The following is a 21,950-nucleotide window of genomic DNA, read 5'->3' on the forward strand; positions in this document are numbered from 1 at the left end:
TCTCAAAAAACGACATTCAACGGCCAAAGATGAACACACATTGAAGTTAAGGAAGGTAGACGCAGATCTCGATCTGGAGACCTTGACCGCTATCACCCTCTAGCCCTTATTGAGCTTGCAAACTTTAAAACGCGCGGGGTTCCTTCTTAAGCTAGAGGCAGGGTCCGTTTACGTGGCTTTGTCTCACGAATCATTGATAACGTCGGGCAACACGGTCGCCGGGCTGAAGAATTCTAACTACAATCCCATTTTCCCGACAATAGTAATAGGATCGAGATTTGCCATCCTTATAAGAACTGTCATCCTTATAATTTTAGCACATGTTGCTGTAAAGCTGTGAAGGATGTATGCTGCTAGCATCCTGCTATATGGCCGACGACAAACCCGCTTTGCCAATGAAGAGGAAGTAACCACTTACACTAATGTGCTACTCTCACTTCTAGTAATGTCCACAATTTTACATTAACTAGAATGAAGAGTATTTAACAGACAGTTTGCTCTGAACAGTTCAGTTAAAAATTCAATTTAACAGAGCTTCAACGGCTGTGGAAGTTCTTCTCCGGTTCGCTTCATGTTGTAGCAATACTCCGGCCAAACCAATGACACTGTCATCTGTATGATAACTAGCGATTACTGGGTTCGATATCAGGCATCTCTTCAACTCGTCAAATACATCTTGTTGTGCTGGCTTGCACATGAATTCCTGTTCCTTGCGCAATAGAAAACGCAATGGCTCTGAGATGATAGCAAATACAGCTTCGAATTTGCGAAAATAACCAGTGAGTCCCAGAAACTTTCTCACATCGGTTACATTGGTGGGCTTCGGAAACATTCTAATGGCATTCGTCTTATTATCCGTCTGCGTATATTTGGTGATGAAGGAATGTGATTGACTGCTTGTAGTTCACATTTATCCATATTTAAAGTCAATCCACACTCATGCAAAACTTTAAGGACTCGCTCTAGCTTCTCATACATTTCGCTAAAAGTATGGCTACCAATAAGGATGTCATCCATGTAGTGTATCATATCGCCTTTGTACACTCCTCTGTAATTCTGTCATAAGTCGATTAAAAACAGCAGGTGCGTTTTTCAATCAAAATGGAAGTCGCTTGAATTCATATAATCCATCGGGGGTGATAAATGATTGGAATTTCCTACTCTCTGGTGCTATTTCAATCTTGTAATAGCCACGTTAATGTCCAGGGATGAAAAGTATTTATATCGTTTTGCCTCCTGCAGTCGCTCTTCAATGTTCGGTACTGGGAACTTTTCCTTCTCGATCAACTTGTTCAGACGTCTGTAATCGACACACATTCGATCACTACCATTCGGATTTCTGATGAGCACTATCGGGCTGTCGTACTCTGATGTGGATAACGTTATAATATCCTGCTCCAACAACTCGTCGATTATTTTGCGAACAACTTCCTTCTTTGGCTCGTAAACTCGATAACGCACTTGAGAAACTGTCTGACCGCTCCTAACAATTATATGGGTTTGGACTAAATTTGTTTTTCCTATGGGTTCAATCCTGTAGAGAAAACATTGGGGAATCTTTCCAGCAAATTACGTATTTGGCCTCTTTCCTGATCATTCTGAAAATTGACCAAAAGTTTGTCTATAGCATTGTCGATTGGAATTAACTGCTGATGAACTCGTTTAACTTTTGTGACATATGGCTGAAAACTTAGCGTGAGATAGCGTGACCCAAGCGAAATTCCTCCTGTAACAGGTCGTCGTCTGCTACATATACTTTGGCTGTGACCACTTTTCCTTCGATGTCCATATCCACAGTGATCGCTTCTGTGGGGATACATGAAACCCCGCAAATGACTCTTATTTGCATTTGCGTTGATTTTTCTGGCAACAGATTGGCGCGCGATACTAGACTGGCTACCTGTATCAATGAAGGCGCTATACTCGTGTGAATTTATAAAGATCCTGTAACAGGTCGTCGTTTGCTACATATACTTTGGCTGTGACCACTTTTCCTTCGATGTCCATATCCACAGTGATCGCTTTTGTGAGGATACATGAAACCCCGAAAATGCCTCTTATTTGCATTTGCGTTGATTTTTCTGGCAACAGATTGGCGCGTGATACTAGACTGGCTACCTGTATCAATGAAGACGCTATACTCGTGTGAATTTATAAAGATTTTTCTGATGAAAAGTTTGTCATGGTTGGTGGCGGATTGACAAGCTCCATTTGGCTCATGAAATTTGTTGCATTTATTACAGCGCAGCTTTTTCTTTTCCTTTGAGCACGAATTAGCAAAGTGTCCCAACTCTCCGCAGTTGTAACACTTCAGGATTTCCCTTGACGTTGATGACTTTACATCGCTGTCCTGCTTTTGCGCGAAGTTGCTGCCTTTTAGTAAGAATTCTTTTTTATTTGTGCTCGGTCGACCTCTATTTTCAAAATAAGATTCAGCTGCATCACGAAGTTGCTTCATTGACGAGAAGTGAATCGCTGCAATACTGTTTTGCAGTTCTCGGTGCTGTAGTCCTGATCTCACGTATCTTATAATAGCGGCTTCGCTTAGCTGGTACCGCACTCCAAGGGCGGACATCCTGAAACAGTACTCCTTGACCGTTTTCTTTGATCGTCTGGTTGCATTTGCCATATTAAAATGCACTTCTGCTTCGTCTGGGTTTGCTCCGAACTCATCCTGTATAGCTTCAGCAAAACTATTCCATGTCGTGTGAAGAATAGGTGAGGAATCAAGCCACGTTTTGGCTGGTCCCGTTAGTATTGTGTATATTGCGAGCAATACAAATTTCTCGTCCCATTGATAAGCATCAACCACTTTGTTGACTTGATCAATGAACTGGTTTACGGAAATGGCGTTCTCATCACGATCGAACTCCGGCAATGTGTTTGCAATTTCTTTCACTGATACTTGCCTTATGACCTGTCCAATATGTCTGTTATCATTGTTGATATTTTCGGGTTCCACCTCAATGATCTGATGCTGTTGATTGTTTGCCATTGATGCTTCTACATTTCGCCTTTGCATTGCGAGTAGCTGACCCATAATATGCTTCAATGCTTTCATTATACCCGCTACCCATAGGGTAGACGGGTATTATAACTTTGTGCCGACAGGAAATGTATGTAACAGGTAGAAGGAGGCATCTCCGACCCTATAAAGTATATATATTCTTGATCAGCGTCAACAGCCGAGACGATCTAGCCATGTCCGTCTGTCCGTCTGTGTGTCTGTCCGTCCGTCCGTATGAACACCTAGATCTCAGAGACTACGATAGATAGAGCTATAATTTTCGACAGCATTTGTTATGTTTGAACGCAGATCAAGTTTGTTTCAAATTTTTGCCACGCCCACTTCCGGCCCCGCAAATCAAAAAAATCGAATAACAAGCGTAATTTTAAAGCTAGAGTTGCGAATTTTGGTATATGTAATTATAACTATGATTCTTGAAAATTTGGTTGCGATCAGATAAAAATTGTGGAAGTTATTAAAGAAATACTTTTGTATTGGCAAAAACGCCTACTTACTAGGGGTCTTAGTTGCTTTGGCTGACAATCTGGTATATTAAGCCGTCTATGGTATATTCTGAATGCGGTACTATATCGATACACCACATATACCATTTGGTATATTTTTAGTATTTTTGTAGTATATTTGGTATATTTTGAGAATAATACCACAAAATATATTGCTTTTATTCAAAATGGGTAGCGGGTATCCCACATTCGAGTACACTCGACTGTAGCTTTCTTACTTGTTTCTTAATTCGATCGTCTCTCTGTTGGCGTTGATTGCGAATTTCATCACAACTGAATTAATATGCCTTCGAGTGATAACTGTTTGTAGGCTTATTAAGATAATTGAGTGGATATGTTTTAACAGTTTAAATTATAATATTCTCCTGTAACGTGCTTCTTGCTCGAGTGCGTGCTTCATAATACTCGTGGTTGAATAAATTAGTGCGAACTCTTTATCGAATATGCTAGATTGTGAGATACTCACTACCCATTTTAAATAAAAAAAAGCGGTATTTTCCGTTACATATACCAAACTAGTAAACTAAAAATGGTCAAAATACATCAAAGACTGTATTTGGTATATTAAAATAGTGTTACATTCAAAATATACCATAATGTGCTATATGGTCTGCCAAAGTATGCTATGACCCGATTGGAGTAGTCGATTTTTGCATTGCAAAAGTATTTCTTAAATAACTTCTACAGGTTTATAATTATCTCTACTCTATAGATAGCAGGTGTAACAAACAATAAGCTCTATTGAATTTCCTCTGCCAATCCAATACATTGGTTTGCAGATACTAAAAAACTTCCAAACTGATAAGCGTGAAATCTTTATCTAAGCTAAGACATATGAAGAAAAAGTTATATAATTCGCAAGTTACACAAATGTTAGGCTGACTATTTTTTTTTTTTATCAACTTTTATGTAAAATGCAAAAAATTCATGGCCATACCACTGAAATGAAATTATTCAAAGAAACAGATGAACTCACATTCTTCTTGCAACTTTTATTGCAATATTTATTTGATTTTAAATTTTCTATGCAGTTCTGCGACTTACAAGTTTTATCTAATGCTATTTCTCTTAACGAGAATATGCATCAAGAGCTTTCTAGTCATTTGTTTTTAAATTTATTATATTTTTGCATGTGATCGCTTTGCTGATATCAGTCAGCAAAAATAGGTTGTCTTTTTTCGTCAGTAGAACAGCCGAATTGACATCAACATACTTTTCAGCTTCAAAGTATCGATACTCTTATTGTACCCGCTACCCATAGGGTAGAAGGGTATTATAACTTTGTGCCGGCAGGAAATGTACATATGTAACAGGTAGAACGAGGCATCTCCGACCCTATAAAGTATTTATATTCTTGATCAGCGTCAACAGCCGAGACGATCTAGCCATATCCGTCTGTCCGTCTGTGTGTCTGTCCGTATGAAACACTGGATCTCAGAGACTATAAGAGATAGAGCTATAATTTTTTTTCGACAGCATTTGTTATATTTGCACGCAGATCAAGTTTGTTTGAAATTTTTGCCACGCCCACTTCCGCCTCCGCAAATCAAAAAAATCGAATAACAAGCGTAATTTAATAGTAGTTATGATTCCTGAAAATTTGGTTGCGATCAGATAAAAATTGTCAAAGTTATTAAAGAAATACTTTTGTATGGGCAAAAACGCCTAATTACAAGGGGTCTTAGTTGCTTTGGCTGACAATCTGGTATATTGTGCCGTCAATGGTATATTTTGAATGCGGTACTATATCAACATACCAAATATACCATTTGGTATATTTTTAGTATTTTTGCAGTATATTCGGTACATTTTGTGAATAACACCGCAATATTTTACTTGTATTCAAAATGAGTAGCGGGTAACTCACAGTCGAGCACACTCGACTGTAGCTTTCTTATAGCCTATTTCCACTGCACCAAAAAAACTCGGTTTTTTCCGTTCAGGTTGAATGGTACGTTCGCTCAATGTAAAAACCCATAAGAAAAAAAAGTCGTTTCGAAACGTAAAAAAACTAAGTGCAGTGGAAAATGGCTATAATAGCCTTGTTTAATTTAAGATTAAATATCACGTCAAATTGCCAATATAAAAATGTTTTTATTTGATATTTTTGTATCGATATGTGACGCTAAAGTGGCTGAGCTAACTTTACGCACATTGAAAGTGCTGCTATTGTTTGTGTCGCGATAAACATGTCAGTCGAATGAGCTGTGTCGCCACGGAGTAGAAATAAGACGGAATTATTTTAAGTTATTGTTTTAACAGGATGCATTATTTATTATTATTTATTAAATGGCTCATTTTTGGTTAATTTATAAATATTTTTTTTTGCACTCGTAAGCAGCTGTTCGAATGATGTGACTTTGATATAAGAACTTCCATCATATAATCGCATCATTAAATCATAGGCGTTTGATCTAAATATAATATAAAAGTTTCTAAAAGCGCAGTCAAAACTGTCGTCTTGTCGTCGACAATATTTCGGAATTTTTATCTAAATCAGTACGATATTAATGGCAATTATTCCATTTTTTTAACTTGTTGAAATTATTAAATAATGAATAGATTATATATGAATATATACTTTATAATCGTCCTAGAGAAATATTTTATATCGTTTGCGTTGCTTTTTTTTACTTCAATATTATTCTTCTGCTTGCCTGAGTTGCTTTGCCCTTGCACAACTAAACAGCTGTTCGTATAATTCGATAGTGGTGTAAACACTAAAATAACATAATCGAATCTTTCCAGCAGATGTCGTTGGTGTAATCAGAACACTGAAGTCAAAAGGTAAAGTATGTGAAAAAGTGGCTAGTGAAGGGAAATGCATTACATTTGGATTAGAAATTAAATCTCTGACGAAATTTCGCGGTGGAAGAATGTGCAACTTTTCTTTTGTAAATAAATAATGAATATCAGAAGTTTAGAAGTGGGCACATCTTAAACGAATGTCTATGCTGCAGGCTTTCACAAAAACAAATGTTCGCTTTGTGGATAGACTTGAGCACCCTTGCACTGCATTAGTCGATTACTTGTCAACAAGTAAAAAGAACAAATACGCATTGTACATACATATGTATGCCTTATGTAGACGCAGAGTTTGTTTTTTTTGCAAGAAGACACTCAAGAAGGGATCGTCTGAAAAAAAAACTCGCCCATATTGTTAGTATATTATAAGCATATATATTAGGATATTATGTACATTTTAAATTAGCCAGATTCTGTTGTAAAGCATTGCAATTCGGCTGAATACTGTTAAATTTGTATGTATGTTGTATACACTTCAATCGAATAGCAAGATTCTGCGCCTGAAATCTACAATTTATATTAATATTTGTTATCTTACTGCATTTTCGGAATAACTGACAAAAGTATTAGTTAAGTAGTATCCTGTTCTGCGCTCAATATGGAACAAGTGATAGATGTCGGTTGCGTTAAGGAGGAGCAATGTGAGGTAATGTGCAATATGATAAGAGCACAGGATTGGCAATTGGCGATGAGACACAGGGACTTAGGACTTGTCAAGATTGAACAGGAAATGAATATTGCGTGGCCAGGGACAAACAATGCAACTGAAGAGATTAAAGAGTTAAATTTGGAGAAGATAAAAAAGTGAGTAAGCTGTAAAGGCATTAAAATGTGTTATCATTAATCAACTTTATTTTCGAATCCAAAGATACAATAATAATGTGAAATCGCAGTTTACTGTAGCTGCTATCAATAAACCTTTCAAGTGTTTACATTGCGTTAAGGACTTCGCCACCAGCAGCAACTTAAAGGTCCATCTGACTCGTACTCATTCTGGAGATCAAGAACGTCCTTTTGTGTGTCCGAATTGTCCAAAGTCATTTGCGACAAATGATAATCTCCAGAAGCATATTCGCAGGCATTCAAATGAACGAACACTACATTGTCCCCACTGCCCAAAAGCTTTTGCTACCAAGGATAACTTACAGAAACATATTCGCAGGCATTCAAACGAACGGACACTAGTTTGTCCACATTGCCCGAAAGCATTTGCCACAAACGACAATCTTCAAAAGCACATCCGTCGGCACTCAAGCGAACGTACGCTGCAATGTCCACACTGCCCAAAAGCTTTTGCGACCAATGATAATCTCCATAGGCACATTCGTGGTCACACAGGTGAACGGCCTTTTAAGTGTCCCTATTGTCCAAAACCTTTTGCGCAAAATAGGGATCTGAAAGCGCATATCTTGGAGCATATAGGTGAAAAGCCCTTTAAATGTCCACATTGTCCAAAAGCTTGTGTGCGGAACGAGGGATTAAAGAAGCATATACTGCGACTACATAAGGATGTAGAGCCGGAACATTCGACAGTGAATGGTTTTCCAAAACAGTGAGTATCTTTGTATCACCAAAAATACTTTAAAAATTTCCAAATCTTAATGTTCCAACAGCTGCTGGCAAGCAACAAAGGAAGCTACATACATTAATGATTCCAGCGGCAGAATTCTTATGTGCAAATATGATTTATTAAAAAATTCGACACTGATGCCCACAGACGAGGCGTAGTTATTTGAATGCTCCAAGCAGAGACTTGGGGCACGGAATCTTGATCTCAGTGAAACGGTTTTACAACTTATTCTCGCAGAGCGAAAATCTGGCAGTTTAACAAGGGAAAGCATGCAATAGTTCGATTCAGCAGCCGCCATGATTAATAAAATACTTCAGTAAAATGGCTAAATTCTTAACAATACGCATAAGCTTACGTATATTTTTTTATTGGGCATCGAAATTCAAAGCTTTTCTGGATTGGTTTGCGTTAAGTTCATTTCGGAATACTTAGGTATCATTTTAAATAGTCTGTTCCCATAAAATATCTAAATGTTTTGTAATATTGCTGTTGCAAAATAATCCTTGGAACTTTAAAATAAAACAAATCGTTTCTCAATCTTTCATATTTCTTGGAGTATATTTGTTAAAGTTTATTTTTGAAATTAATCTTTGCGAATGCTTGGTTAACTTAGTTTTATTAAATTTTTGTTATTTACCTAGAGAATTTTCTATAATTATTATACATTTTTTTTTTTTAATCGTTTTAGCAAATTTAATTTGAATTGCAGTTTAGATTTTGATATATGTATTCGCAGCATAACGTAATCACAAAATTTTATCACAATTTGCGAAAATAAGTATTGTATTAATTTTAATTGCTACGTTCTCTTAGAGTATTTACCTTTACAATATTTGGAATTTAATCAATAACATTTAAATTTTTTTAAGAGAACAAAGTCAATAATTTATATAGGTTGAGATGAAAGTTTAAGTATTAAAGATTTTTTTGGTGTATCTTTCGTACTACAAGATACACCTAACATTGCACAGCGCCCCAAAGTTTAGTCTCTTGGTACATTCGATTAATATTGTCCCTGATCAGCTTAGCCTTATCTGAAACGGTAAAACGATTGAATACAAGTAAATTATGTAAGCTCAAGAGGAATAATATTAAAAGTTTTATATTTTTATAGAATGTACTAACCGTGGGATAAATTATGCACTATCAGATTTTTCATCAGAAAATCGATACACATTTCATGGCTGGCTCCAAGTGAGTGCATATTGCACGTGAAGGCACTGGTTGGAATATGTACGGAGATATATTGGAAGTTTGATTTTTGAGAAATGGCTCACCTAAGTTGCCGAAAGACAATATCTTCCCGATCCTTGACAGGCTGCTCTCCCTGTATTATTATGTTCCCTTTGTTTGACCTGAGATTATGCTTTGAAATCGTTGCCGTAGTAGCAGCACCATGATGCGAAGAGCTTGATGAGGACTCGAGCTTAGGAGTAGACATAGTCATATTCATATCTTTTGCGTCTCTGCTTGTTTCTACTATTGCTAAACGGTGTTTTTGCTTTGACTGGCTCCTTTGTTGACGACGCAGTTGTTTTGTGTGACGATGCTCCCGCTCTGATTGGATGGCGTCAAGAAATGCAGCATTCCAGAAACGCATTTTCTGCCAAATGGGTTGCGTGCGCATTGATACGAAAAGATATTCGCGGTAAGGATCACAGCCAGGAACTTCAACTACAAGAAATTTTGAATATAAGTTTAATTATGTAAAATAATCAAAAAATTATTTAACCTTCGTGGTAAAATAAAAAACACAGATTCATGAGAACCGTTGCTGGTCCATAATCTTCAAACTCGGCACATTCGAATAATGCCAGGGCATAATATTGGGCCAGAGCGTTTAATGTTGATGACTCTAGACGTTTGCTCCTGTTGCGTTGCACACTAAGAAACCTTGTGAACCAGAGACGACCTATCTCCAAACGCAATAGAACACCAAATTCAGATTTTAATTCGAGGTTGACAGCCATAAAATTGTTGAAGAGCAAATGAGTGAAATGCTTCATAAATTCCTTGACAGGTTCTTCGCCGGCTCGGCAATCTAGACTAATTGAAGAAGCCCATGACGGCACGGAATTTTGCGATTCCGAACGTATAAAGTTACGCCAGTCACTCGATTCCATGCTGGGACTGCCGTGGATCTGGTCTGGCTCATCACGTAGACTTGTTAGCGTGCTACTATTTGAAGTATGAGTGTTGCGCATTGGCACCCTCACAGCACCCCACTGTTGGCGCGCAATTTGTTCGACCAATGTTCCATTGCCAACACCTGCACCACAAACTGGTGTTTCTGTGGGTGATTGAACGTCAATTTGTGGTGGCTTAATTGATGCATCCAAAAGTTCGCTAATCCGTTGCATATCCTTCTGTAAATCCAGTTCACTGCGTCGGGCACCAGCAATAGCTCTAGCTCGCGCATAGCCTCCCGAGTTACGGGACTCGATTTCCATAGAGTTGGAATGTGTGGTGCTGCTACCAGCATCATTGGATCGTGCAGCTGACTGTTCAGGCAACGATAACGAACTGCTATCCTCACTGCTGCTGCCGCATGTGCTGCTTGAGGAATCGGAACTGGAGCGTAAGTGTCCTTTTCCCAATTTATCAGCAGAACGAACTCCCGAAAACTCCAATCGCGTGCCTGAAATAGGCTAAGTTAATTACTATGTTTTATATATCGTTAAAAACAAAAATAAAATAATCTACTAACGTGCCGCTAAATTCGGTAACCTAAAACGCCCCGATATGATCTCTTCGTGCGCCCGGCGTGCCTTTATTCGACGCGCTTCAAAATCAATTTCAGTATAGTCAATGGTCTCATCAACTGTTTGTAGAAGGAGTTAGATACATACATACATATGTAGATATTTACGTATTTTTTTTTTATCCACTTACATTTCGGCAATTCCTCTTCATCTTCACAGTAGTCTGAATCACTGCTGCTGCTACTGAATGTTAACTATAAGTAAATAATGATTTTAATGTCGATTACTGATAATATTATTTGGCATTTGACTTTTTGTTTTGTGAAACAATTAGAATTTAAAAACACACGCTTAACCCAAAACACTGTTTCATTTTATCATACATAGCTGATAATTTTCTCATTTGTTATTTAAATGATCTGTGTACAATTACTGTATTTACATACGCTTAGCGATATATGTATGCAATTGATCTTTGACGAAATTTTGTTTTGTTTTTGTTTTATTTTTTATATGCTATTGTCTTTATCATTAGTCCGCAAAGTATGGAAAAATACAAACTCTCATATAATGTACAATAAATAAGAATGAAACGCTCGCGATAGTTTATAAAATATTTATAAAATTTTAAAATGAAACAATTTTAATTCTTCATAATGGTGCCTACTAATAGAAAAGTTCACTACTTTATTGTTGCCTTAGAAAGTACTAGCCACATTTTGGTGTCGAAATGAAGTCAAAAGCAGTGTTTTTCATTCATAATGGGTAGCGGGTATCTGACAGTAGAGTACAGTCTTAAAACTGTAAATAGCTACAATATAATGCTATAATATAATATATAATGTTATAATATAATAAAGTCAATTGCTGTCGACTACAGCTTTCTCTTTTGTTTTTATTTATATATTATTATGGTACTGATTAGCAAAATAAATATGCCACTACAAATTTTACTATATACACCAAGGGATAAGCGAGTTCTATAGCATTTCATCTTAACCTTACTCAATAAAATTACCTTATTTGATATGCCATTGATCAATTCATTACTGTTTCCAAGGACCGTCAATAGCTTTGACTTGAGTGTTCCAATACTAGGCGTTCTCTCAATAAGTAATTTGATTTTTGATCTCTCATTGGAAAATGCGGCAGTTGGAGTTCCTGGAGTAGGCGTGAGGGGTGGCTTTGCATCGACCATTATGATTTAACGTACATATGTTTATTATGAGTTTTTTTTAACGTTTTTACTAGTTGTTACTGTAGCCATTTAATATACGATTTCGTCTGAAACTTTTGTTGCTATTTGGACTGCGATAGCGAATGCGGTTTCAAATATTGATTTTTCGTGTATATTTAGAAAAAAAAAACAATCGAATCATCGTAGCACAGAGCCAAAAGCATGTATTCTTATTATTCTGTTTCTTCACTTCCATTAGGTATTTTTAACCTTAGTATGTACATTAAAGCAATTTGTCAGCTGTTACTCGTATTGGTTACAAATACATTTGGTTTTTTTTTTGGGCTATTCTATAAAATAAACCATTTTTTTTTTTGATATTTTTAAAATGTAAAAATTCTATATTGTTAAAGCACAGGTCCTTATAAAGAAAATCTATGTATACACACTTAAAAATACATTTGTAATTTTATTTTAAGTAACATTTATCCCCAATACTTTCACCGCACTCGATATACTAGTGTTTTAGGTTTTAAGATTCCGTGTGTGTGCCTTACAAATACTTGCATGCAAAGCTTTCGCAGAACTTTTTGCAATAACAATAACAATAACATTAGCCGGCGTTTCTTACATGTGCCTAAGGAGATCTGCAAGATTTGAACGGAAATCTGACATGTCGATATTATAAATGTATGTGCGTTTCGTTATTCACCAATATTATATGATTGGATGCTCATACATAAATATGCAAATAAATATTTTTTTGAATTAATTTCCCATGATTAAACACATCAAGAACAATTACAAAAGTTCGTAGAATTTAGATATGCTTGTATGTATAAAACAAAGAATGACATCATTACCAGAACCTTTTACAACAGTGCCAATAAAATTGTTTGTAGTTTCCAAATAATTATTATTTTTATATTTTTTATTTTATTAGTAGGCAGCTTTTCAGCAGCTTCGCCAGCGTTTTTATGCCCGATATCCATAAGGTATTAAAACTTTGTGCATGCAGGAAATGCATATTGCAACTTGCAAGCATCTACTACCCTATAAAGTACATACATATACATGGACGAGACCATGATACAATTATAGAAGGTAGTGCCGTCGGAAAAAGCTGTCCGACTTTAAACATAACAATGAGTGCGAGTGAAAGAGTCTCAGCACAGCAGTGTGAGCGAGACGAGAATGAAATGCGCATTAACCCTTAGACGATGCAATTAATATTTACATATTTTGAAGCTAATAACGTCTAATTGACATATTTTTTAAATGTGAGTTGTTTATGAACAACATTAATAATATATATGAGAATTCTCTAATTCTCTAAATGTTTTAATTCTATCCGTGTCTACGGCATACATTGCAAAATGTCATTTAGCGCAAGGGTTAATTGCGCTAAAAAATTCGTCCGCACACAACCTTTTGCGTCGAAATACGAATGCGCACTGACGAAAGCTTTTTTCCGACGGCACTACCATGATACAATTATACAAGGTAGTCTCGTCGGAAAAAGCTGTCCGACTTTAAACAAAACAATGAGTGCGAGTGAAAGAGTCTCAGCACAGCAGTGTGAGCGAGACGACAATGAAATGCGCATTAACCCTTAGACGATGATATTAATATTTACATAATTTGAAGCTAATATTAATGTCTTTTTGACATATTTCTAAAATGTAAGTTGTTTATGAATAATATTAACAATATATATGAGAATTCTCTAATTCTCGAAATGTTTTAATTCTATCCGTATCTACGGCATACATTGCAAAATGTCATTTTGCACAAGGGTTAATTGCAGAAAAAAAATCGTCCGCAGACAACCTCTTGCGTCGAAATACGAATGCGTACTGACGGAAGCTTTTTCCGACGAGACTACCTTGTATAATTGTATCATGGGCACTACCTTGTATAATTGTATCATGGACGAGACCATGATACAATTATACAAGGTAGTGCCGTCGTACGCTTTTTCGTTCGGCTACAGAGTGTTATCGCTCAGTGCGCTCGTGCTTGTTGAAGCGAAAGGTTGTATGCGGACGATTTTTTCCCTAAATATTAACCCTTGTGCAAGACAAAAATGTCAGATTGCAATTATATTATATATAAATATGAACTTTATGATAGAATTAAGAACCTGAACTAAATAATTGGTAATCAAAAACAAAAACAACGATTACTATCCAATTCCAAACTATTAAAAATTAAATTATAAAAAACATTTCAACTGTTTTTAATATAGTGGAACAATTAAACCCTATGCGCCATTGAAGGGTTAATCACAAAGCTCTACTGTCGATTCTTTCGCACTCACTAGGCGCAGTCGTTTCACTCGCACTTATGTACGGTGTCGATTACGGACAGCTTTTTGACGACGGGACTACCTTGTATAATTGTTTCATGGACGAGACCATGATACAATAACACAAGGTAGTCCCGTCGTGCGCCTTTTCGTTCGGTTTCAGTCCGTTAACGTTCAGTGCGCTCGCGCTTGTTGAAGGGATAGGTTGTATGTGGACGGTTTTTTCCCTAAATATTAACTAGGGTTGTCGAAAATTTTAAAAAATATCGTATCGATGATATTTTTTTTATCAAATAATATGATAATAATATTTCTAAATATCACCGAAAAATATCGATATATTTGATATTTTTGATTTTTTTTTTAATAAAAATGTTTTTTCCTGGATAATAAAAAGAAAACAAGTTTTACAAACTTACATTTTTTAATTATATTTTTAATCAATATATATATACATACATGTCTTATGTCTTATATGTATCTAAATGTAACATCAAGCCCAATTGGCAGAATTTAAAGATTTTAAAAACACTCTTTTGCTTTACGTGTATGTCCGTCATTCGGCTCCTAGCATCGCAAGCTACACATTTTATTGCGGATGCCAACCGCTCTGAAGGCACCGAGCTACCTGGAGTGATAAGATGTCGCATGGCCATCTTGTAAAGACCCGGCATGGTCGCCCTATGGGATTTCCACACCTCCAGCGGGTTACATTCCCGCGCAGCTTGGGGCAATCTAAAGTATAGTTTCAGCTCCTTATTTTGCTCCGACACACCGCTCAATTCTTTTGTGATTGAGTGATTGTGTGCGCTCATGAAATCGTCAAAAAAGTCTTCCGGTTTTGTGACATCGGAAATCTGTACAAAATTTAAATAATTTATTTATTATATATTCAAGTATGTGTTTTATTATAATTAGCAAAATTTTAAATGTTATAATATTAAGCCTATTAGTTTTACTGATTAGTCAATTAGTTATTCAACTTAACAAAACTTTAACTTGATGACATACCCTTTCCTTAAGAGTAAACTTATTGATTTGAAGTGTAATTTCAGCAATGGCATCCTTTACCGCTAAAGGCGCCAAATACATTTTTAAACCTAGGGTCTAAAAAGTTGATTTAACCAAAATTGCATTAGTCTGCAACGCCTGAAACCTCCTTTCAGAAATTCTGATGAGCGCCTCCTTGGCTCGTTTGTCTTCCTTCGTCTCCATTTCCAATGTTTTAATTTTAGCTGCTAACATTGAAATATGTGGTATTACTAAACTTACAGTTACGTAATTTTCGCCACTTATTTGCTCTGTTGCTTTTTTAAAAGGTTGAAGGAGACTACATAAGTCTCGACATATCGTTAGCTCTGACACATTGAGCATTTCGGGGAGTCCTTTGACACGTTCTGATTTGTGTAGCAAAATAAAAGCCACCTTGTTGGCTAAGCCTAAAAGGACTCCATCATGTCCAGGCAAGAGTTCCATCTGGTGTCAACATTTTTGATACTAGAAAATGAACATACTATAAGGTTTATGCTGTGGGCGAAACACGACACATGTTTGTTTAATCCAAGAAACAGTTTGGCAGCGCACTTCATATTGCTTGCGCTGTCTGTCGTGAGAGTTGTCCACTTCATTTTATCTATATTAAATTCGGCGCACGCCTCTTCCAACAAAGTGTTTACATAATCACTGGTATGCGACTAAATTGAAATCGGAAAATATTACTTAAATTTAAAGAATAAATAACAAATAACTTATTGACAGAGGACCAGACAAAAGCGACACACAATTCACAACAAAACAAATTTAAAATAGAAAAAATTATATATCAACATACTTGATTCATTCTTGACGATGCAAGGCAGATTGAATTTAGTGAATCCTTTTCAATAAAATGCGCAGTGATGGTAAGGAACGAACGACTCGAGTTCGGTATGGTTACGGCATCGCAGGTAAACGCAACGTCATTTGCATTGCTTAGCATTTTCAACACAGCTCCAACGCACTGGTAGTACTTCTCTTCAACCATTGTTGTTATCTAAAAAAGAATATATACTTATGAAGGGTATCAAAATATATTACATTTTCATATACTTCCCGTGGATCTGCAAGGCATTTTAAAATGCGGCACACACTTTTTGAGAAGTCTCTTGAGGCCCTCTTTTTCTACACAGCGGACTCGCACGTTGTCCTTACAGATCATGTACACAATTGCTTCATTAATCTCCTTTGTCTTATTTCCATTTTCTAAAACGAAAATTATAGTAAGTTAAAGTAATGAACCCCACTTGCTCTTTTCTTCGTTTTATTTTGGCTTAAAGGATAAGCGGTTTTAAAGACACTTACCTTTAAAGGCTTCAGCACTCTTGAAGGATTCAGATATTGTAAGTACTCTTTCCAAGTTCACTGACAGCTAAAAATTAAAACAAATGAATATACATATATTGTAAACCACGTGTTAAACTTCGATTTTCACACATACTCATACACACATATGCTATACACACATACCTTTTTTTGCGCGCATTTTGAAAAATTTCGCTATGCTTATTGCGCAAGTGGGACGACAAATTCGATGAATTACTGCTGGTTTTAATTGTTTTCTCACAATGAATGCACATCGCGGTGCCGCCTGTTATGTTTGTGTAATTTGATTTAACAATCATTTTTATCTTTATTCTTCTGTCAAATTTCAAATTTAATTTAAGTTTAAATTGAAAGTTTCAATCGACGCTTTGAATTTAGAGTGACCAAGAAAAAAAAATATCAAAAAATATCAAAAAAAAAAATCGTGATTTCGATATTTGGGCAAAAAAAATATCACGATATAAATATATCATTTTTAGAAAAAAATATCGATATATTGATATTTTGATATATTATCAACAACCCTAATATTAACCCTTGTGCAAGACAAAAATGTGAGATTGCAATTATATTATATATGTATGAACTTTATGATAGAATGAAGAACCTGAACAAAAAAATTAGTAATAAAAACAAAAACAACGATTACTGTCAACTTCTAAACTATAAAAAATTAAATTATAAAAAACATTTCAACTCTTTTTAAGGGTTTTAAGGGTTAATCCCAAATCTCTACTGTCGATTCTTTCGCACTCAGTAGGCGGAGTCGTTCCGCTCGCATTTATGTATGGTATAGATAACGGACAGCATTTGCCGACGGGACTACCTTGTATAATTGTATCATGGTCTCGTCCATGAAAGCTTTCGTCAGTGCGCGTTGGTTTTTTCGACGCAAGAGGTTGTCTGTGGACCCATGATACAATTATACAAGGTAGTCTCGTCGCGTGCCTTTAAGGCACTGCCTTAACGTTCGGCTTCGAGCCGCTATCGTCAGTGCGCTCGTGCTTGTTGAAGGGAAAGGTTGTATGCGGACGATTTTTTCTCTAAATATTAACCCTTGTGCAAGGCAAAAATGTCGGATTGCAATTACATTATATATATATTTGAACTTTATGATAGAATTAAGAACCTGAACAAAATAATTAGTAATCAAAAAAAAATAACGATTACTGTCAACTTCTAAACTGTAAATAATTAAATTATAAAAACATTTCAACTCTTTTATATAGTGGAACAATTAAACCCTATGCGCCATTGAAGGGTTAATCACAAAGCTCTACTGTCAATTCTTTCGCACTCACTAGGCGCAGTCGTTTCACTCGCACTTATGTATGGTATAGATAACGGGCAGCTTTTCCGACGAGACTACCTTGTATTATTGTATCATGTGTGGACCAATTTTTTCTGCAATTAACCCTTGTGCAAAATGACATTTTGCAATGTATGCCGTAGACACGGATAGAATTAGAACATTTCGAGAATTAGAGAATTCTCATATATATTATTAATATTGTTCATAAACAATTTACATTTTAAAAATATGTCAAGGAGACATTAATATCAGCTTCAAAATATGTAAATATTAATATCATCGTCTATGGGTTAATGCGCATTTCATTGTCGTCTCGCTCACACTGCTGTGCTGAGACTCTTTCACTCGCACTCATTGATATGATTATGGAGGTTGTGCTTTTCCGACGAGACTACCTTGTATAATTGTATCATGTCATGGACGAGACCATGATACAATAACACAAGGTAGTCCCGTCGTGCGCCTTTTCGTTCGGTTTCAGTCCGTTAACGTTCAGTGCGCTCGCGCTTGTTGAAGGGATAGGTTGTATGTGGACGGTTTTTTCCCTAAATATTAACTAGGGTTGTCGAAAATTTTAAAAAATATCGTATCGATGATATTTTTTTTATCAAATAATATGATAATAATATTTCTAAATATCACCGAAAAATATCGATATATTTGATATTTTTGATTTTTTTTTTAATAAAAATGTTTTTTCCTGGATAATAAAAAGAAAACAAGTTTTACAAACTTACATTTTTTAATTATATTTTTAATCAATATATATATACATACATGTCTTATGTCTTATATGTATCTAAATGTAACATCAAGCCCAATTGGCAGAATTTAAAGATTTTAAAAACACTCTTTGCTTTACGTGTATGTCCGTCATTCGGCTCCTAGCATCGCAAGCTACACATTTTATTGCGGATGCCAACCGCTCTGAAGGCACCGAGCTACCTGGAGTGATAAGATGTCGCATGGCCATCTTGTAAAGACCCGGCATGGTCGCCCTATGGGATTTCCACACCTCCAGCGGGTTACATTCCCGCGCAGCTTGGGGCAATCTAAAGTATAGTTTCAGCTCCTTATTTTGCTCCGACACACCGCTCAATTCTTTTGTGATTGAGTGATTGTGTGCGCTCATGAAATCGTCAAAAAAAGTCTTCCGGTTTTGTGACATCGGAAATCTGTACAAAATTTAAATAATTTATTTATTATATATTCAAGTATGTGTTTTTATTATAATTAGCAAAATTTTAAATGTTATAATATTAAGCCTATTAGTTTTACTGATTAGTCAATTAGTTATTCAACTTAACAAAACTTTAACTTGATGACATACCCTTTCCTTAAGAGTAAACTTATTGATTTGAAGTGTAATTTCAGCAATGGCATCCTTTACCGCTAAAGGCGCCAAATACATTTTTTTAAACCTAGGGTCTAAAAAAGTTGATTTAACCAAAATTGCATTAGTCTGCAACGCCTGAAACCTCCTTTCAGAAATTCTGATGAGCGCCTCCTTGGCTCGTTTGTCTTCCTTCGTCTCCATTTCCAATGTTTTAATTTTAGCTGCTAACATTGAAATATGTGGTATTACTAAACTTACAGTTACGTAATTTTCGCCACTTATTTGCTCTGTTGCTTTTTTTAAAAGGTTGAAGGAGACTACATAAGTCTCGACATATCGTTAGCTCTGACACATTGAGCATTTCGGGGAGTCCTTTGACACGTTCTGATTTGTGTAGCAAAATAAAAGCCACCTTGTTGGCTAAGCCTAAAAAGGACTCCATCATGTCCAGGCAAGAGTTCCATCTGGTGTCAACATTTTTGATACTAGAAAATGAACATACTATAAGGTTTATGCTGTGGGCGAAACACGACACATGTTTGTTTAATCCAAGAAACAGTTTGGCAGCGCACTTCATATTGCTTGCGCTGTCTGTCGTGAGTTGTCCACTTCATTTTATCTATATTAAATTCGGCGCACGCCTCTTCCAACAAAGTGTTTACATAATCACTGGTATGCGACTAAATTGAAATCGGAAAATATTACTTAAATTTAAAGAATAAATAACAAATAACTTATTGACAGAGGACCAGACAAAAGCGACACACAATTCACAACAAAACAAATTTAAAATAGAAAAAATTATATATCAACATACTTGATTCATTCTTGACGATGCAAGGCAGATTGAATTTAGTGAATCCTTTTCAATAAAATGCGCAGTGATGGTAAGGAACGAACGACTCGAGTTCGGTATGGTTACGGCATCGCAGGTAAACGCAACGTCATTTGCATTGCTTAGCATTTTCAACACAGCTCCAACGCACTGGTAGTACTTCTCTTCAACCATTGTTGTTATCTAAAAAAGAATATATACTTATGAAGGGTATCAAAATATATTACATTTTCATATACTTCCCGTGGATCTGCAAGGCATTTTAAAATGCGGCACACACTTTTTGAGAAGTCTCTTGAGGCCCTCTTTTTCTACACAGCGGACTCGCACGTTGTCCTTACAGATCATGTACACAATTGCTTCATTAATCTCCTTTGTCTTATTTCCATTTTCTAAAACGAAAATTATAGTAAGTTAAAGTAATGAACCCCACTTGCTCTTTTCTTCGTTTTATTTTGGCTTAAAGGATAAGCGGTTTTAAAGACACTTACCTTTAAAGGCTTCAGCACTCTTGAAGGATTCAGATATTGTAAGTACTCTTTCCAAGTTCACTGACAGCTAAAAATTAAAACAAATGAATATACATATATTGTAAACCACGTGTTAAACTTCGATTTTCACACATACTCATACACACATATGCTATACACACATACCTTTTTTTGCGCGCATTTTGAAAAATTTCGCTATGCTTATTGCGCAAGTGGGACGACAAATTCGATGAATTACTGCTGGTTTTAATTGTTTTCTCACAATGAATGCACATCGCGGTGCCGCCTGTTATGTTTGTGTAATTTGATTTAACAATCATTTTTATCTTTATTCTTCTGTCAAATTTCAAATTTAATTTAAGTTTAAATTGAAAGTTTCAATCGACGCTTTGAATTTAGAGTGACCAAGAAAAAAATATCAAAAAATATCAAAAAAAAAAATCGTGATTTCGATATTTGGGCAAAAAAAATATCACGATATAAATATATCATTTTTAGAAAAAAATATCGATATATTGATATTTTGATATATTATCAACAACCCTAATATTAACCCTTGTGCAAGACAAAAATGTGAGATTGCAATTATATTATATATGTATGAACTTTATGATAGAATGAAGAACCTGAACAAAAAATTAGTAATAAAACAAAAACAACGATTACTGTCAACTTCTAAACTATAAAAATTAAATTATAAAAACATTTCAACTCTTTTAAGGGTTTTAAGGGTTAATCCCAAATCTCTACTGTCGATTCTTTTCGCACTCAGTAGGCGGAGTCGTTCCGCTCGCATTTATGTATGGTATAGATAACGGACAGCATTTGCCGACGGGACTACCTTGTATAATTGTATCATGGTCTCGTCCATGAAAGCTTTCGTCAGTGCGCGTTGGTTTTTCGACGCAAGAGGTTGTCTGTGGACCCATGATACAATTATACAAGGTAGTCTCGTCGCGTGCCTTTAAGGCACTGCCTTAACGTTCGGCTTCGAGCCGCTATCGTCAGTGCGCTCGTGCTTGTTGAAGGGAAAGGTTGTATGCGGACGATTTTTCTCTAAATATTAACCCTTGTGCAAGGCAAAATGTCGGATTGCAATTACATTATATATATATTTGAACTTTATGATAGAATTAAGAACCTGAACAAAATAATTAGTAATCAAAAAAAAATAACGATTACTGTCAACTTCTAAACTGTAAATAATTAAATTATAAAAACATTTCAACTCTTTTATATAGTGGAACAATTAAACCCTATGCGCCATTGAAGGGTTAATCACAAAGCTCTACTGTCAATTCTTTCGCACTCACTAGGCGCAGTCGTTTCACTCGCACTTATGTATGGTATAGATAACGGGCAGCTTTTCCGACGAGACTACCTTGTATTATTGTATCATGTGTGGACCAATTTTTTCTGCAATTAACCCTTGTGCAAAATGACATTTTGCAATGTATGCCGTAGACACGGATAGAATTAGAACATTTCGAGAATTAGAGAATTCTCATATATATTATTAATA

The 21,950-nt window shown here is 35.8% G+C and overlaps 3 protein-coding genes and 1 long non-coding RNA gene across 9 annotated transcripts; 1 reads left to right on the plus strand and 3 right to left on the minus strand.

The window, feature by feature from the left end:
- Nucleotides 1-6,332: 6,332 nt before the first annotated feature.
- LOC132797614 (zinc finger protein 431-like) lies at nucleotides 6,333-8,452 on the plus strand. Of its 2 annotated transcripts, XM_060809373.1 has the most exons (4): nucleotides 6,333-6,690; nucleotides 6,901-7,140; nucleotides 7,205-7,888; nucleotides 7,950-8,452. In XM_060809373.1, the coding sequence occupies exons 2-4, from the start codon at nucleotides 6,935-6,937 to the stop codon at nucleotides 8,062-8,064; spliced, it is 1,005 nt and encodes a 334-aa protein (XP_060665356.1). In that variant the 5' UTR covers nucleotides 6,333-6,690; nucleotides 6,901-6,934; the 3' UTR covers nucleotides 8,065-8,452. The 2 variants fall into 2 exon arrangements, with proteins under 2 accessions (XP_060665356.1, XP_060665357.1); XM_060809374.1 differs by lacking the exon at nucleotides 6,333-6,690 and having other exon boundaries at nucleotides 6,821-7,140.
- A 90-nt stretch (nucleotides 8,453-8,542) lies between these two features.
- On the minus strand, nucleotides 8,543-12,112 carry LOC132797613 (uncharacterized protein KIAA0513). Its single transcript, XM_060809372.1, has 7 exons — nucleotides 11,627-12,112; nucleotides 10,799-10,862; nucleotides 10,614-10,727; nucleotides 9,639-10,544; nucleotides 9,184-9,580; nucleotides 9,032-9,126; nucleotides 8,543-8,940 (listed from the first exon to the last, which is right to left on the minus strand). Exons 1-7 carry the CDS (start codon nucleotides 11,804-11,806, stop codon nucleotides 8,864-8,866), a joined length of 1,833 nt encoding a protein of 610 aa, XP_060665355.1. The 5' UTR covers nucleotides 11,807-12,112; the 3' UTR covers nucleotides 8,543-8,863.
- Nucleotides 12,113-14,557: 2,445 nt separating this feature from the next.
- On the minus strand, nucleotides 14,558-16,788 carry LOC132797570 (uncharacterized). Its single transcript, XM_060809331.1, has 4 exons — nucleotides 16,599-16,788; nucleotides 16,434-16,500; nucleotides 15,925-16,334; nucleotides 14,558-14,950 (listed from the first exon to the last, which is right to left on the minus strand). Exons 3-4 carry the CDS (start codon nucleotides 16,114-16,116, stop codon nucleotides 14,558-14,560), a joined length of 585 nt encoding a protein of 194 aa, XP_060665314.1. The 5' UTR covers nucleotides 16,117-16,334; nucleotides 16,434-16,500; nucleotides 16,599-16,788.
- A 1,758-nt stretch (nucleotides 16,789-18,546) lies between these two features.
- LOC132797556 (uncharacterized) lies at nucleotides 18,547-20,809 on the minus strand. 5 transcript variants are annotated; one of them, XR_009633711.1, is made up of 3 exons: nucleotides 20,429-20,550; nucleotides 19,920-20,329; nucleotides 18,547-18,941 (listed from the first exon to the last, which is right to left on the minus strand). It is a non-coding gene; the product is annotated as an uncharacterized LOC132797556 (long non-coding RNA). The 5 variants fall into 5 exon arrangements; XR_009633709.1 differs by having other exon boundaries at nucleotides 19,097-20,329; XR_009633708.1 differs by lacking the exon at nucleotides 18,547-18,941 and adding an exon at nucleotides 20,594-20,809 and having other exon boundaries at nucleotides 18,959-20,329; nucleotides 20,429-20,495.
- Between the last annotated feature and the right edge of the window lie 1,141 nt (nucleotides 20,810-21,950).

The sequence above is a fragment of the Drosophila nasuta genome, unplaced genomic scaffold (assembly GCF_023558535.2).
Source record: "Drosophila nasuta strain 15112-1781.00 unplaced genomic scaffold, ASM2355853v1 ctg14_pilon, whole genome shotgun sequence".
Taxonomy (NCBI): Eukaryota; Metazoa; Arthropoda; class Insecta; order Diptera; family Drosophilidae; genus Drosophila; species Drosophila nasuta.